We start from the raw sequence: 15076 nt of genomic DNA on the forward strand, positions 1-15076 counted from the left end.
TGTTCCCTTAATAAAATGCACCATAAAACTGGACAGCACAATTTTCCAATGGAAAGAAAAAAATAATCCTATCAAATACACTAAGTTGTTATAAATTCCATGAAGCAGTTCAAAAAGGTTGGAGGGGCGACTATTGAATTCTATCAATGGCTGGAGCAGTTTCTTCAGGACTTTTAACATTTACTTAGATTTTAAGTGACTTAACCTCCATTAAATTCTGTAAATACTTAAAAACAACTACCATATAACATAAATCAAATTGAAAATTATGTTTAGCAGTATGCATGCCATTGTTAACCGCTAACATGCTCTGAAAATGGATTCTCTCTGATGACTTAGATGCACCAGCTTGACCCAAATGCAAGCAGACTACATATTCCAAGACACCTACAACCACCTGACTCCTGCTACTCATTCAGGGCATTGAACTTTACACACTGTATCTGCATCTCTGCTTTGCCAGAGAATCTTGTCCAGGTAAAGTTTAAAAATAAACATAGTTTTGAGCCACAGAAACCCTTGCGGGAAGTTTTTTGTGGTTATGAACATTTATTTTTTATAAATGAGCCTAGGTAAAATAAGATCAATTTGAATTGAGTGGAAGAATGCACAAAGGCTCTGCATTGGTTTAGTAAAGATACAACGGAATTCTAAAATTAAGTTTAAACGGCACAACTTTCTACCTGCATACGAACAGTAGCCATGGAAATCAGCTGAACTTGCTAACATTTCCTAAATTCAGTATCTGGGCAGAAACTGGCACACTAGAATTTATTGTACTATGTAATGTGGTTTTTCTACCCATTCACAGTTGAGTTTGGGGCAAAAGTTGTGTCTCATCTCTTCATGTAGCATTAAGGAGAGTCTTTTCTTTGCACACAGTACTTCTTTTCAGTATCTGTGAAGGGCAAAAGAATTTATTTTTATTGATAACAAGTATGAAATTTTCACACAGTCACAGAAATGAATTACAACAGAATAGTCTTCAACAGATTCCTTAAATGCATGCATTACATTGGGTATCTCATGTGACCTTGGCAAAGCTCAAAAATTAATCAAGTAATCAAGAACCAAAAGAAATTATGTTATTAACATATCTTAACAGAACAAAAATAAAGCTTAAGTGAGAATACCTCAAATTTGTATTTTACCTGTAATAACTCACACAAACCAATACAGATTAAATTAATGAAAAGCACTTGAAATCAAGTTTGGGTAATTTGTTCAGTTGAGAATAAGGTTCATTAAATGTTCATATACTGAGCACTGTGATGGCATTGATGTGAAAAAGTTCCATAATCTCGCAAATTAAACAACAATAATATTAAGTCTTCATCAAGCCCAGGGTGTAAAAAATAATTTATTAGCTTTTGCTCGTAAAAAAATTGGCTACTATTCTTGATTTATTTTAAACAGCAGCAAACAGTCAAAAAGGTGACAACTGAAAAGTGTTCAATAAAAAAAACAAGGCAAGTAGAGTGTAAATTTGTTCTTTAAAAATCAATTCTGTAGCACGACAGAAGGGTAGCAGAAAAAAAATAAACAAGAACTTAGTAAAACATGACAATCACCAAGTTACTTCTATGCTATCTCATCACTGTAGCCAAGGGAGCACTGTTAAAGTAGTATGCAAGTAAACCCTTATTTCAAAATAAAAAAAAAAAAAAAAAAAAAAAAAAAAAATCAAGATTTAATGAAGATTTAAAGGCATCCCTTTGGCGGGGGTGTCTGTATGAAGTATGCCATAGTGATGGTCATTTTATATTCTATTGTTTTAAGTTTGTAAATCACCACAGAATACTGAAACAAGCCTTCAACTCTACTGTTTTTGATCAGTGATCCGCTGTAAGCAAAGTTTCATATAGGAATTTTTATTGCGTATTTCTATCACTGCATCTCTGACAAGCTCAATGAACATTTGAGGCCAAAGCTTCTGCAACGACTCATTTTTCATATTGATGTCAGCTGCTTCTTTCACTAAGTTCTCGACGTATGTCTGGCAAAATGCTTTTCTTTCCTTGATTTCCTGCATGGGAAAAACATTATACATTGCATAAGACAAGGGAGGAAAAGTTTAAACAAGAGCAAACCCAAAGAACAACCACATACATTTAATTAATTAAAGAATATAGTGATTAGCAGGCAAATAGGCCACTGAACACTTTTTCCTGTTAGTTTTAAGTTGCATGGCCCAGGGTCTAAGTCAAGTTTTTGTGAGTGTGGCCACAGAATCTTACTGCATTCATAATATTCATACTGTATTCATTAATTAATTTATCTGAAATCCACTTAAGTAGTCATGTAAGTATCTTTTAACAGCATTATGATCTTTGTTGCCCTTTGGCATGGCAGTGAAAATTTACAGAAATTATTAAGCACTGGACTACCTTCCTTCCTTCTCCCTCTTCCCTTCCCAGCTTTTCATGGTTATAGTACAACAGTTGGAAAGTCTACGTTTATCTACCTGCCCTAACAAGAACTAAGCACACTGTCACAGAAAAATATGCCATTATACGTTCTTTCCACAGGTTCCCTGATGGACTCTGCAAGTGCATGGCTCCTAACATATACTACATTAGATACTGAAGTAACCTGAACCTTTAAAAAATACTAATAATATTTAAAAATCGCACTTGTGCAACTACTAGCTCTGCATTTTGGTCACTCAAACTGTATTAATCCCTATTTTTGCAGTTTCTATAAAATGCCATTATTCTGAACAATATGTTATATTGGTCCTAAATATCTAACTAGTTTGATTTACAGCACTGTTAAAATTGTTAGGTCATGCTTCAGGACAACAAAACAGAAGTTTTCTAAAATGAGTGATAAAGCAGAGAAAACACTTTCCAGATGTTTCATCTAAAAAAAACGTAGCATTAATCAGTGACTCAGACTGTCATCTTTAGCAATAAACTTATTCAATTACATTTATTATGTTAGTTTACTGCTGATAAAGAACTGGAATTGGTCTTTTTTTCCTATCTTACTCTTCTCTTGTGACATTCTGTAGTATCTGCTGCCACATAAGTAACAACACCGTGTTTAACAACGGACAAGGTGTGAATTGCTGCACTGGGAAGAGAAAACAACGCATATATTTAATGGACTGTACAAATACCAAGCTTATTTTATTATAGTGTTTCTTCCATGGTAAAGGACAAGAGGAATGCCTCACTGTCCTACTCTATGCCACGGGAAGTTTTAAGAGCTACTATCACAGTTTTTGAAACTAGAATGTTTTCTTAATTTAATCTCTCCACACATGCACTGTCTCTTTTTTATGCTATGGATCTGAGATAACAAAACTACAATGCAATAACTGAATTCAATGTTCACTGAACTTGGTTTAATCTCTTGCACTAGAGGATTTATATATTTCTACATAAAGAAAAAGCAAATAATGGGACAAATGTGGGAAGCATGCTGCATACAGCTAGAACTCCTGATGATTGCTCAGAAAAAAGACTGTGGCTGAAAGAAGCATGTTCTCCATGGGAACAATTTCCCTCTGCCCAAGCAAAAGAGTTAGCATATCAGATACGCAAACTAAAACAAGCGTGACTGATGCACTTGTCTGAAACAAGTCAGCTTGCAATTTTATTAATAATTAAACCTACTTCATTTCCTACATATTTATTTTCCTGTAGCTCATTTAAAAGCTGTAGCTCTTTATTACTACAGCCTGCACTATCTCAAATCTTGTCTGAAGGTGTTTTTCACTGATTTATTTCAGGATATACTTTCTGACTTTCCAACTACATTAGAAAATCCTAATGTGCAATATACGTTTTTCTTTGCAAAAATCTGTGCTCACTTCTTATATTTTACTAATGCAGGTAGATTTCATTAGGAACGTAAGGCTTGTGGGTGAAAATGTATTTCTGAGACTGTGGCACTGTTCAGGAACCACCTCACTAAAGACAGAAACTGACCATTATCCAGTATTCTGGCAAAGATCAGTTTGATGGAATTTTTGATCATACATGTAAATATGTTAAGTGATGATACTTTAAAACCACCATTCTCAACAACATAAATGAAATTTGATATTTAGACAAATTTAATGAGCAGCAGCCTAAGGTTATATAATAGAGGATGAAAGTAGTTCATAATTACATACTTACCTCAAGCTTTTCCATATGAAAGTCCTTTGTCATGTAATTCAACGTTGCTCGAGTTGTGCTTTCCCCTCCATTTCTTCTGTTATCACTACTTTCCTCACTCCCAATCCCAGATTTCTTTCCCTTTCCTTCCAGCAGATAATGGATTTGCTTCCTCCTGTGAAAGATAATAAAGAGATTTACAGTTTTAATTACTGGAAACTTTTTTTTTAAGTGCAGATGTTTCTAGTCATTGTGAGTTTTTTTCTTTTCTCCCTTTGAACATGTACTTCATGAGCTTTTAAGTTTATTGCATCCTCAAGTTACTCACATATGACTCTAGATATTCCTCCTTTAACTAACTTCTACACAATTGACATTTTGACATGTATCATGTGGCATCTCCTAAATAAGAAGTCTTGCAGCTTAAACTTTTATTAAAGACATACCTACAGAAGACTGAAAATAGTTTTTTCAAACCCCTTTTTCCTTACAGCACCAACTCTTAAATCTTTTAACTGTTGTAGTCACCCACTATAAAATACCCACTAAAAATAGTCAGTCTTTATTGTGAAAGTCCATAAATCTTCACCAATACCAGTACAACTGGAGAATAAAACAACCAGTGCATTTGTGTGCCTGTGCCTTTTAATCTTATTCAGTAGACTCCATACAATTTCTGTGAAAACCTCTGGTTACATGAATCAGGAGATGCTCATATTTCTGCAATAAGCAGAAAACCTATCTTCTCTAAGATGTTATTTGTGATTTTTTAAATTTTTTACCTAGAACAAATTTATCACAGCAGTGTGCTAATAATAAAACAGTATCTTCTGGACAAATCCCAGCTCCATTCATTCTATTTTACCTAGATTCTCCAAATAATGAAAGTATGCGATAATGTGGCAGCTCAGAAGATGCCACATATGCCAGAATTCCAAAGAGCCTTTCCGCCATTACAATATCATTTTCAGTGACCTGTGAGGGAAGGGGGAGAAGGGGAAAAAGAAAAAAAAAAGTTAAGTTTCAAAATGGGCACGTTCATATTTCATTACATATGTACATTGAGAATTAACTTAAATTTCTTTATACAGAACACTGCATACCAATCTGCTCCAGGCATATCTTCAAAATGTAGATTTGCTTTTACTGGCACTTTAAATGTACTTTAAAAGAAACCAAACGAGGTACTGGTTCTTGTTTTATTTCCTGTAATTCTGGAAACTTTAATGTATACACATGCTACCCTGTGCTTCATGACAGTCTCCATGAAATGAGGAATTTTATAACCATTTCTTACACTGGGTATCTGAAGGCCAGACATACTAATTCTGCTCCATACTGCATGCACTTACAGAAGGTCTACCAGAAAATTTTTGATCAAGTTATGCTCGAAAAATAAAAAGATTCTGGGTACCCACATGTGAAAAATTAAGTTACAGTCTCTTTTTCTGACACCATTGTAGAGAAGACTTCAGAGGACAAAAAAAAAAAAAAAAAAAAAAGACCATTTTTCAACCTAAAAAGATAAATGTTCTTCCACTACACTTACCTAAATATCATCAATACTGTTGTGTCAACATTAAGTTATAGATGTCTCTTTAAACTAACTCTCAATGGATAAAAAATTTTCAGGATTAATTTTACAGATTTCAATTTTGTATGAAGAAGGTGGAAAGGATTTAATTTTTGGTGGTAACTGTTACTCTTTTTTGTTTGTCTTGGCTTGTAACCTCTGGAGACCATGGCCTGTGTTTCTCCTGCCCTGATGGCCAGGCTATGAACTAAGTTCAACTGTCAAAAGTTTGCTGGCATAGTTTCTAGACTCCTGGCTTTCCAGTGAGTGCAAAAGAAATCTTTATGATCATCTAAATCCGACCTGGAAAACACAGGACAATGAAACTCAGTGACTTTTCAACTTCTGGATCAAATGTAATTTTGTTCATCTTTTAACATATTTTGGAAAGCAACCCATTAGTAAATAAACTTCAATACTCACAGTATTTATTAAGTACTTCCAGACAATTTTTGTATTCTGTATTACTCAAATGTGTGAGTAAAAAGGAATTTTCATTCAAATGAACGTATTTTATTATATTCTTGTTCAATGTTTATAGCCTATATAATCTAGTCTTGCCTAAAGTATACTGTAACAACATAAATCAGGGAGAAATTCACCAGAGAAAACACAGGTCAAGAAATACGGAATGTAAAGGCAAGTTCATTTTCACAGTGTTTAGATATACTCATTTTCACTTAAAATTAAATAAGTCTTACTTCGTAGCCTAAGAGTAGATGATCTTGCTAAAGAGTCTGTTAACAGAAGCAAGGTCTAAAACAAAGAGTGCAGAAGGCAGCTAGAGAAACAAAGACCACTGGAGGCAGAAATATCTGCTGCAGAAATAACATAAATAAATAAATTAAGATCACTTAAGAGAAACATAAGGACCAGCTCAACAGAGACAGCACTGCTGAATACACTTTCTAGTTCACATAAAACTCACGTTCTCTATCTTACTCCAGTACATTGTTTGCCCCATTAATCACAAAAAGATTATAACAGTAATATCACATACATGTAAGTCTATTATGCCTGCTTCTGGCCAAGCACAAAACAGTCACCAATTCAGCAAATATGAAGCATCTGTTATATCGTATGCCATACCACTTGGTGTAAAGCATTTCGTAGAGTGTAGTCACTTCAAACCTTGACAACTCTTAATTAGTCTGAGATGACTATCCCTGGGAAAAACTTCTAATAGTGTGTCTCAATGAAGAGAATTTGCTTCTTCACAGTTAGTAAACATCTTAGGGGGAGACTAACACAGCTTCTAGCCCGGAACACAGCCTGGGATGGAAGGGGGAAGTTGGGGAAAAATGGAAAGCTCCTTTACACAGTTGGTTTTTTTTTTAAGGTTTAAAAGTGCTGGAGTTATGCAAAGTATTTAGTTAATTCAGTTACTATATATTACTTTACTCACCAACCGTATGTACCTCAGAGCTGGAAACACAATAGTCTTCACAAGCATTGCACACAAATGATAATCAGAATAGCAGAATATGCACATTTCCCTTTCTGTCATCCGAAACTATTATTTAGGGCTGATCTTAAGTCTGTGACCACACTTCAGGGGTTTGTATTTTTACATTGCAACAAGATTTTCTATTACTGATTTTAAAAGAAAAGGTAATACACATCTGCAAAGCTGAATACCATGACTTCTGCTGTAGACTAATGAAAAACAGCAATCAGAATTCATCTCTTTCTGCTGCTTGGCTATGACACTTTTCAAATGATTAATGACAGTAGGAAAATAATTCTATGTGCACATCTTCATATAGCATGGTCTGGCTGAAAACATTTGTTGACAACAAAAATGTTCTTCAGTCATACATACTTAAGATTTGATATCTGCCCTACATAAAAAGCATGCTGTGCTATATGTAAATCCATTTACTAAATTCATCCTCAAGCACTATTAAATTCAAAGCTTTCTGTAAAAGAGTGAATTTGCTGACTTTAAGATCATAACAAAAAGTCCACTCAAACAGTTGTGTTACTTCCTTTTTCCCCTTTCTTTCTGATTATCACTTTATTTTTTTCTTTTCAAGATACTGTGCTGTTGGAGTGAGTCATATTTGCCTCCATTCTTCTCTTCTCATCCCTTCTCTGACAGTTAATTCAGGTAAACTCTTTAACTCACACCTGCTCTTCCGTGCAACCAATGCATGTTTCACAGAACTAAAACCAAGTAAATCACATTCATCCTATGGCTGTATCAGGTAACAAGTAAAATCCTGAATCCAAAACATATGATTATGATAATGACCAAATTAAAATACCAGATATAAACACTAAAGCTATGTATTATTTTTGCTCTAATTAATGTCTGTAACAGCACTTAAACTTACCTAAAATCTAAAATTGAATGCATATTCAAACACTGTGTTGCATCATAACTATTCTTGCTCCCTTTATGATCAAAGCCCAAGTATAAAATAACCATTTTATATCCATGAATAAATTTACTTTCAATTGATGTAAAGGGGAATACAAAGTACAAAGAATGACAACATTAGTGTCCTAACTTTCGATTTATTTAAACATAAAACACACACTGAATAAAAAAAACACACACTAATGATCCTGTATATAGCAAGCAGGGAAAAAAAAAAAAAAAAAAAAAGTATTTGTATTGACTGACTTTTTCCTGGTAGGCTTAAAGTAAAAATATGATTTGAGCTACATTTTGTAACACCAGAAAATATAAATAATCATACACTGTAAACCACTAAGTGGTCTGTCAAACACAAGTATTCAGTGTCAGCACTGTGATCGTTTTGAACATAATAAAGAAGTGCTGCTTAAAATCAAGTAAAATCATGCAGTTCTTCACTTTTTTAAAACTTTTTTTTTTTTTTTTTTTTTTTTTTTTTTTTTTTAAGAAACACATGCAGGAATAATAATAAATCATTTTTCTTTCAGGTAAATCCCAACCACTCAGGTATAGATTTGGACTGTCACTTGCAATTGCAAACATTTGACACAATAAAATATTTTTATGGCAACTCAGAACCTTCCCAACTTTGCTATTTGTATCACAGTGCTGTTGGACTTAACAAATGCACAGCACAAGAAATTATATGGTGAAGTCTACCTAAAACTTTTTTCCCCTTAATACTGAAAGGACACTGACAGGGTTCTGCTCATTTTATTAGCAGTTCATCTGTTTCTTTCAAACCAATGCTAATTTATCTTGTAAGACCAATAGTAAGAACAAAGCAACACTGTCCTACCTTAACTCCATTTATCTTCTGTAGATTAAAATGGTTCAGTCTAAACAAAACATAGTATTTCCACAAAGTAAAGTTGACAACTGGATTTCCCTCCGGATCAACTGTCAATTGTTCAATGCGATGCATCTGGGCTAATGCATTGAATTGCTGCAGTGTCACAAGATTTGTCTCCTTAAACTTCAGGTGCTTAAAAAAAAGTAGTCAAATCACAATAAATTAAGTAAGGAAACAATAAGGAATTAACACAATGATTCCTATTCTGTGCCAGTCAAACAATTTTCAAACTCAGATAGGTCTGAGGAAGCCACCAAGCTCACTTCATCTGAGGTCTCTGTGGCAAAACACATCAATGTATCAACTAATTGGTGTATCACAAATATTTAGAAGTGTCAGCATTACAAGGCCCTAAGCAATTTATAAACTCTTCAGCAACAGCACTATTACTTTCAATGTTACAAAAAGCAGCAATACTACTGAGTACAGTGAATGAATACTACTGAGTACTACTGAATACAACTGAGTACAATGTATATATTTAAATATTCTGCTTTTTTGGCCACAGCAGGCTGGCATTAAGTCATACCCTGCTGTTTCTCTGAACCATGCCCTATGCTAGTGCTTCTATGAGCATGGTACACCTGGCTACACAGTAGCATTACTGAGGGAAGGGGGAGGAGGAAAAAGTGATGGTGAAAATAAAAATTTAGCTATCCCCCACAAATTTTTCCCTCCACCATGAAACAATTATTTCATTCAGATAGGTAAATTTGCCTCAAGTTCCCCACACATTTACCTATCTCAGTTAAACCATTAAGGTCTGTTATACTCAAAACCTTAAAAAGAAGCAGGGAGCTCAACAGGCATATAATTTGAGTATCAAGTTGATTTATGTATGTTATCACTATTTTACTATTTGCTTTAAAATGACTGATTTAAAGGCCCAATAAAAAAAGCAGTAGTAAAGGGACATCTCATGTCGTTTTGCTTCCTCTAGAACTGAGAAATTCTAAAAGCTCTACTGATTAAGCTAGCTATTCCATTTGAATGTTACCTCTCTCTTTTTATCCTACCAGCTATTTGATCTTTGAACTCACAACACAAATGAAGGTTTCCTGATACCATGGATCCATAATAATGTTGTAGAATAGAAATACTGTATTTACACATCTGTTTTGCAACTTAAAAATAATCAGCTAGGTCAAAGGAATTAGGAGAAATAATCAGCCCAGAAAGAAAACACCATCCTGTGTGAGAATTTAAATTAAAGTCCTGATTTTTAAGAAGTATCAAATTGAAGTTAGCTTTATAGGATAACACCAAGCAAATATTTAATTCACAAACCTATCTATTTATATGAAAGTAGTCAAGGGTGATTACACCAAATTAAGGATCTATTAGAGAATACATATTCCATAGCTGTTCACACAGCTGAAATCCGACGCATTCTTACCACAGAATTAGGAAATTTTATCTTCAGTTTTGTTAACACTTGAACAATTTCATCAAATTCTATGAACATAAAGGAGACTGTGACAATAACTCCAGCTGTTTGAACACTCCAGTTCCGATCCAGGCACTCCAGTGCTCCAGCACCGTACAAGCAAAGAGTGTCTCCTTCCACTTCCACTAAATGAGACTCAAGAACAGACAAACCTTGTACCGCACTGCTTAGTATTGTATCGAGAGACCTGTGGAGGAAATAAAAATGAAGTGATATAAATTAGATTATTTTGAGATAGTAACATCATTCTATTGAATGATAGCCCTGCTGCTTTTTTGACTAGTAGTGATCACTTGACTGGTGTTTTCTTCACTCTTGACTGGAAATGTTGAGAGCCCAATCACTTCATATGTGAAGCTGTAATTGCTTATCTGTGCTGAATTTCACCTTCAAATTTATTGCTTAGTCACTCATCTTGAAAATATCTTCTGAAATTCTTCACTATTGTAAAACATAGCAGTATATCAATGCCAACTGTAACTTAGAGTGGGTTAAAAAGCAACAGTGCTTCAAAGCAAAAAATGACAGTGTTACCTACAGCTCTTAATTCTAACACATGTTGCCACATCTTCATTAATCTGTTTAAACTAATGTAGATCCATGATAAAGATCACTATCACACTTCCATTTCTCTGACCAGTTATAAAAAAGAGAAAAGTTCCAAACCTAAGTCTCCAATTCAGAAAATGAAATGCACTGTAATTTCAGTAAGAGAATTATAATATACGAAAATAAAGCACAAGGTTTATTTTGTTATGATCTTGAGGGGGGGGTTGAAATTGGATATTTCATTACAGTAACCACTTTGATCTCTACAATATACTCTACAAATCTTCAACTACAAAAACTTTCACAGTAACGTGGAAACAGATTTTATGCATTATATTTTATTACTGTAGATTTGACAAAAGAATCCTAACATTCACAGTCAAGAAACTACAAGGAATAAACCACCTTTTGCCACTGTATCCAGCATATGCAGAGGTTATTACACCAAAATCTTCCCTACAACTCCATGGAAAAAGTCTGAATATGTTACTTAAAAGCATGATTTCTTAAGCAATGAGAGTCTGTTCATTAGCAGGACAACACTCAAGCTACCAGTTACATTGACTTGCTCATGGTGGGGACAATTACTAACACTGAATTGAACTGTGAAGAAACCAAGAAGGCAAGAAAGCAGTGGCTAAACATATGTTTGGGGAAAAGCTTTGGAAGCACAAGGACAGAAAGGACTACAGCAATATAAAAATGGTAAGTAAAAAAGTTCCAAAAGAAGCAGCATTCAACTGGAGATAAAGTCTAGGTCTAGCCAACACTAGACTGAAACTCACGATAGGTTCTGTTTGAGAAGGCAAAGACTTCCTGCCCATACCTGACATTTCCAGTGTTGATCAGGCACAGCAGGAAGATGCACTTGCTACTGAATTTACGTAGACTATTTTTTCAGGTTTTTGCCTGAGCTAGCCAGCTTGAAAGTGTGCTACTTGGGTTTTAGCCAATCCAAGGCACACACCGTTCATTAAGTTCTGCATTTGGTTTTTAAGTTCTATGGAATGCCAGATGGCCACCTTTTAGATGCAAATAAGAAATCCACAACATAACACAAAAAAATATAACAATATTTTAAACGAACAATATAAAAATTATTTTAGTTTTATTCCTAAAATATTTTTTTCTAAGTCAAAGAACTGCTACTGTTAAATAACATGGGTATGAAATTGGTCCACTAAAAGATGCTGCTGTTCAAACTAAGAACACGAATTCAACTCTCAGTTTATGATACCTCTTGATACACAGAGGTGACAAATTCATAGTGCGGCATATCCTCATTTTGTTAATTTCAACTAAAGGCAATAATCTAAGCTGTCAAGCAAATGAACAGCCTTAAGAAGGCTCAAGAATTCATATTTAACATTTCTTGCAAACATGAGGTCCTCTTATTTAGCAAACTCACATAATAATTTAGCTTGTACTTCGCTCACGCAACAATGAGTTGCTGTTATATTACTTACTTAATATATATTACTTGTTACTAATAGCCAACAGGTTTAATCATGAAGTAAAACATCTTTTCAGGGTTGATTTGGATATATTACTTCTGATAATGAAATACTGTGAGATCTCAGAGGTGAGAAGTAGTAACCTGAAATGTAAGACATGACCATGAAGTATTTCCCAATAAAATACCTGCTTTCTTCAGAAAATACATATGTAGCACTGCCATTGATCTGACAAGGCTCATTATCTTTATCTTGGTTTAAAGAAGCCACAAGAGCTATTCGATTCTGCTGTATCTCCCACTGACGAGCAATGTTACAAATCGTTAACCGTTTCTTTTCCTGAAACAAGATATAAAAGTCATAAGAAGTTGTAACAGTGCAGTATCAACACACTTCATTTTGAAAGAAATATGATGCTTAATCAAAACATTTTAAATATTTTAAGTTGAAGAAACAATAGTACTGGTTGCTGGTTATGCATTAAAATCAATGCATCAGTCTAGTCCTATTTTGCATAACTGCCAGCAAACAACGATTTCACAAAATTTGCAGTAACAGAAGCAAGAAAAGTGACATAAATCCACAACTTCTGAAAGAATAAAGTTAAACTATTTAGTTTGGATAACCACAGAAATCTTATTTTGACAGACTGGAGCTGTTTGTAATACTCCTCCCACGAAACAGGGCAGACTGCTTGTACCTTCCTCCATGCTGCTAGAGTGACCCCAGCGCTTAAGCGAAGACAGTTACACAACTGCTGCAAGCCTTAGCAGTAATTGCAACATACTCTGTGTGGGGGTAAAGAGTTATATTCTGAAAAATGGAAGAAGTCAATTTTATAAAAACAGAAAACGAAATTAGCTTTGTGATAGACACAAGGACTACAACAGATCTAAGTTCAAATATTTTGTAATCCTTTTTTAAAGTGGTGTTTATATTCTAGACAGGTATTGTCAATGAACCAGTATTTCAATAGTCTATTAAGTACTTGTTCTTGTATACTCATGCAAATCATGTTAACTATCTACAATTCCATATACAGGTTATTATTCTATTGTATCATATAAATATATATGATTTAATATATTAAATTTACCACACTTTAAAAAGTTAAAGAACAAGGTGCTTTGTAAGAGCTCATGGACTGGCAGCTGACTCATGAAATGAAAACTGCACAACATAAATACTATCAAAGGGCAAATTCATCATTAGTTTCACTTAATTTGTTTATTTTGTGAACCAGATCTAATTTTCTGGGAGTCAGTCATCTCACTGTTACCCTACTCTCAATGAAACTTCAACAGATTTAGAATTTCTGAGAGGAAAATATTACAGAGAAGCTTAGCATAAAATAAATTTACATCCACTAAATATGGAGAAAACAGAGTATCTTGGTTTATAATATCATACTCTAAATTGATGTTGCCACAGAAATGTAGCTTTCAAGTCCATACAAAGTTACAACCTTAATTTAAAGCTTCCCACTCTTAAGAAGTACTAAAACCCCATGACATTCTGAGAATCCTTTAGTTTCTAACCTATACTTGAAGAATACCATTAGTGGAACTGTAATACAAACAAACATCCTGGTGTTTTGGAATGAAGATGGGAAAAAAGGCAAACCTGAATTTGCCCTGTGCAGTATAAACAGCAGTTCACAGGCAGACTGTGTATTTGTCACTAATTTTACTCATAAAAAGGGAAAGGACAAAAGGTGCATACTCTTAGGATGTACTAAGTAATATTCTACTTCAATAACATGAAATTTTGGATTGAAACAGCACATACTTGTTAGCTTCAAGCTGCACTGATCTCCAATTGGGTCTAAAAGGATCTCAAGCAAGGTAAATGCCTGTTCATAAATTATTTCCTTGGAGCATTAACCACCTTTATCCATTTCTTACCAGTGTTAAAAGCCTGCCTAATGTAACTATTTTAAATATCATTACATTACTTTCCGTTTCCCTTAGAATATTTTGTTAGGCCGATTAAGATGCAAGAAAACAACACAATTATTACTTAGTATTAGATTAGATTAGTATTTAGAAAGATGTACCAAAAATCCCAAAGTCTAGAAAGGCTTTATTTGTTTTAAAATTGATCATTTACTTTTCTGTTTTAAGACAGACTCTATGGCTGGGGAAAAAAAAAAAAAAAAAAAAAAAAAAAAAAAAAAAAAAAAATCAACAAAACCACAAAGTTTTATTATAGCCCCTTTTTTCAAATAGGAAAAAGAAAAAGAAGGTAATTTATTTATTTATTTTATATGCCTACAGAGAAAAGCAGGGGACCAGGGTAAATCTAATTTTACAATTTGAAATTAACACTTTTGATTTTGACCTATGATCACTATGCTCCTAGGTTTAACCTATAAAAGTAACATGTGACTGTTACTATCGGGTTTTTACATAATTCTTTTCATGGTGGGTGAGTTGTGGACGTCACTGCAATGCAGTTCTAATGTTCCTCACAGTACTCCGTGTTGGAGATGTGAAGTGTAAAGCACTACAAATGAATATTTATTTGAAAAATCAAAAAATGGTAGATCAACAAAAAAAGCAAAAAAAGCAAGCATTTCATCATCTGTGACTACTAATTTCTAGAGCCTAGGTATTTCCTTAAGAATAAAGAACAACTGCATATAAATGTTTCACAGTAAAACATTTAATACC

General features: G+C 33.9%; 1 protein-coding gene across 9 annotated transcripts in view; it reads right to left on the reverse strand.

The window, feature by feature from the left end:
• Positions 1 to 899: 899 nt before the first annotated feature.
• Positions 900 to 15076, reverse strand: part of LRRC49 (leucine rich repeat containing 49) — a 46332-nt gene continuing 32155 nt past the window's right edge. For 8 of the 9 annotated variants that reach the window (XM_042804207.1, XM_042804206.1, XM_042804211.1 and 5 more), the window contains 6 exons: positions 12592 to 12743; positions 10351 to 10588; positions 8901 to 9086; positions 4972 to 5081; positions 4128 to 4281; positions 900 to 2026 (listed from right to left, as the gene is read on the reverse strand). In XM_042804207.1, coding sequence (XP_042660141.1) covers positions 1820 to 2026; positions 4128 to 4281; positions 4972 to 5081; positions 8901 to 9086; positions 10351 to 10588; positions 12592 to 12743 — 1047 coding nt within the window. In that variant the 3' untranslated portion in view covers positions 900 to 1819. Of the gene's footprint in view, positions 2027 to 4127; positions 4282 to 4971; positions 5082 to 6380; positions 6498 to 8900; positions 9087 to 10350; positions 10589 to 12591; positions 12744 to 15076 lie in introns of those variants that run through there. The other variant, XM_042804210.1, reaches the window with a different exon arrangement.

Source organism: Tyto alba, unplaced genomic scaffold (assembly GCF_018691265.1).
Source record: "Tyto alba isolate M040663 unplaced genomic scaffold, T.alba_DEE_v4.0 Super-Scaffold_41, whole genome shotgun sequence".
Classification (NCBI taxonomy): Eukaryota; Metazoa; Chordata; class Aves; order Strigiformes; family Tytonidae; genus Tyto; species Tyto alba.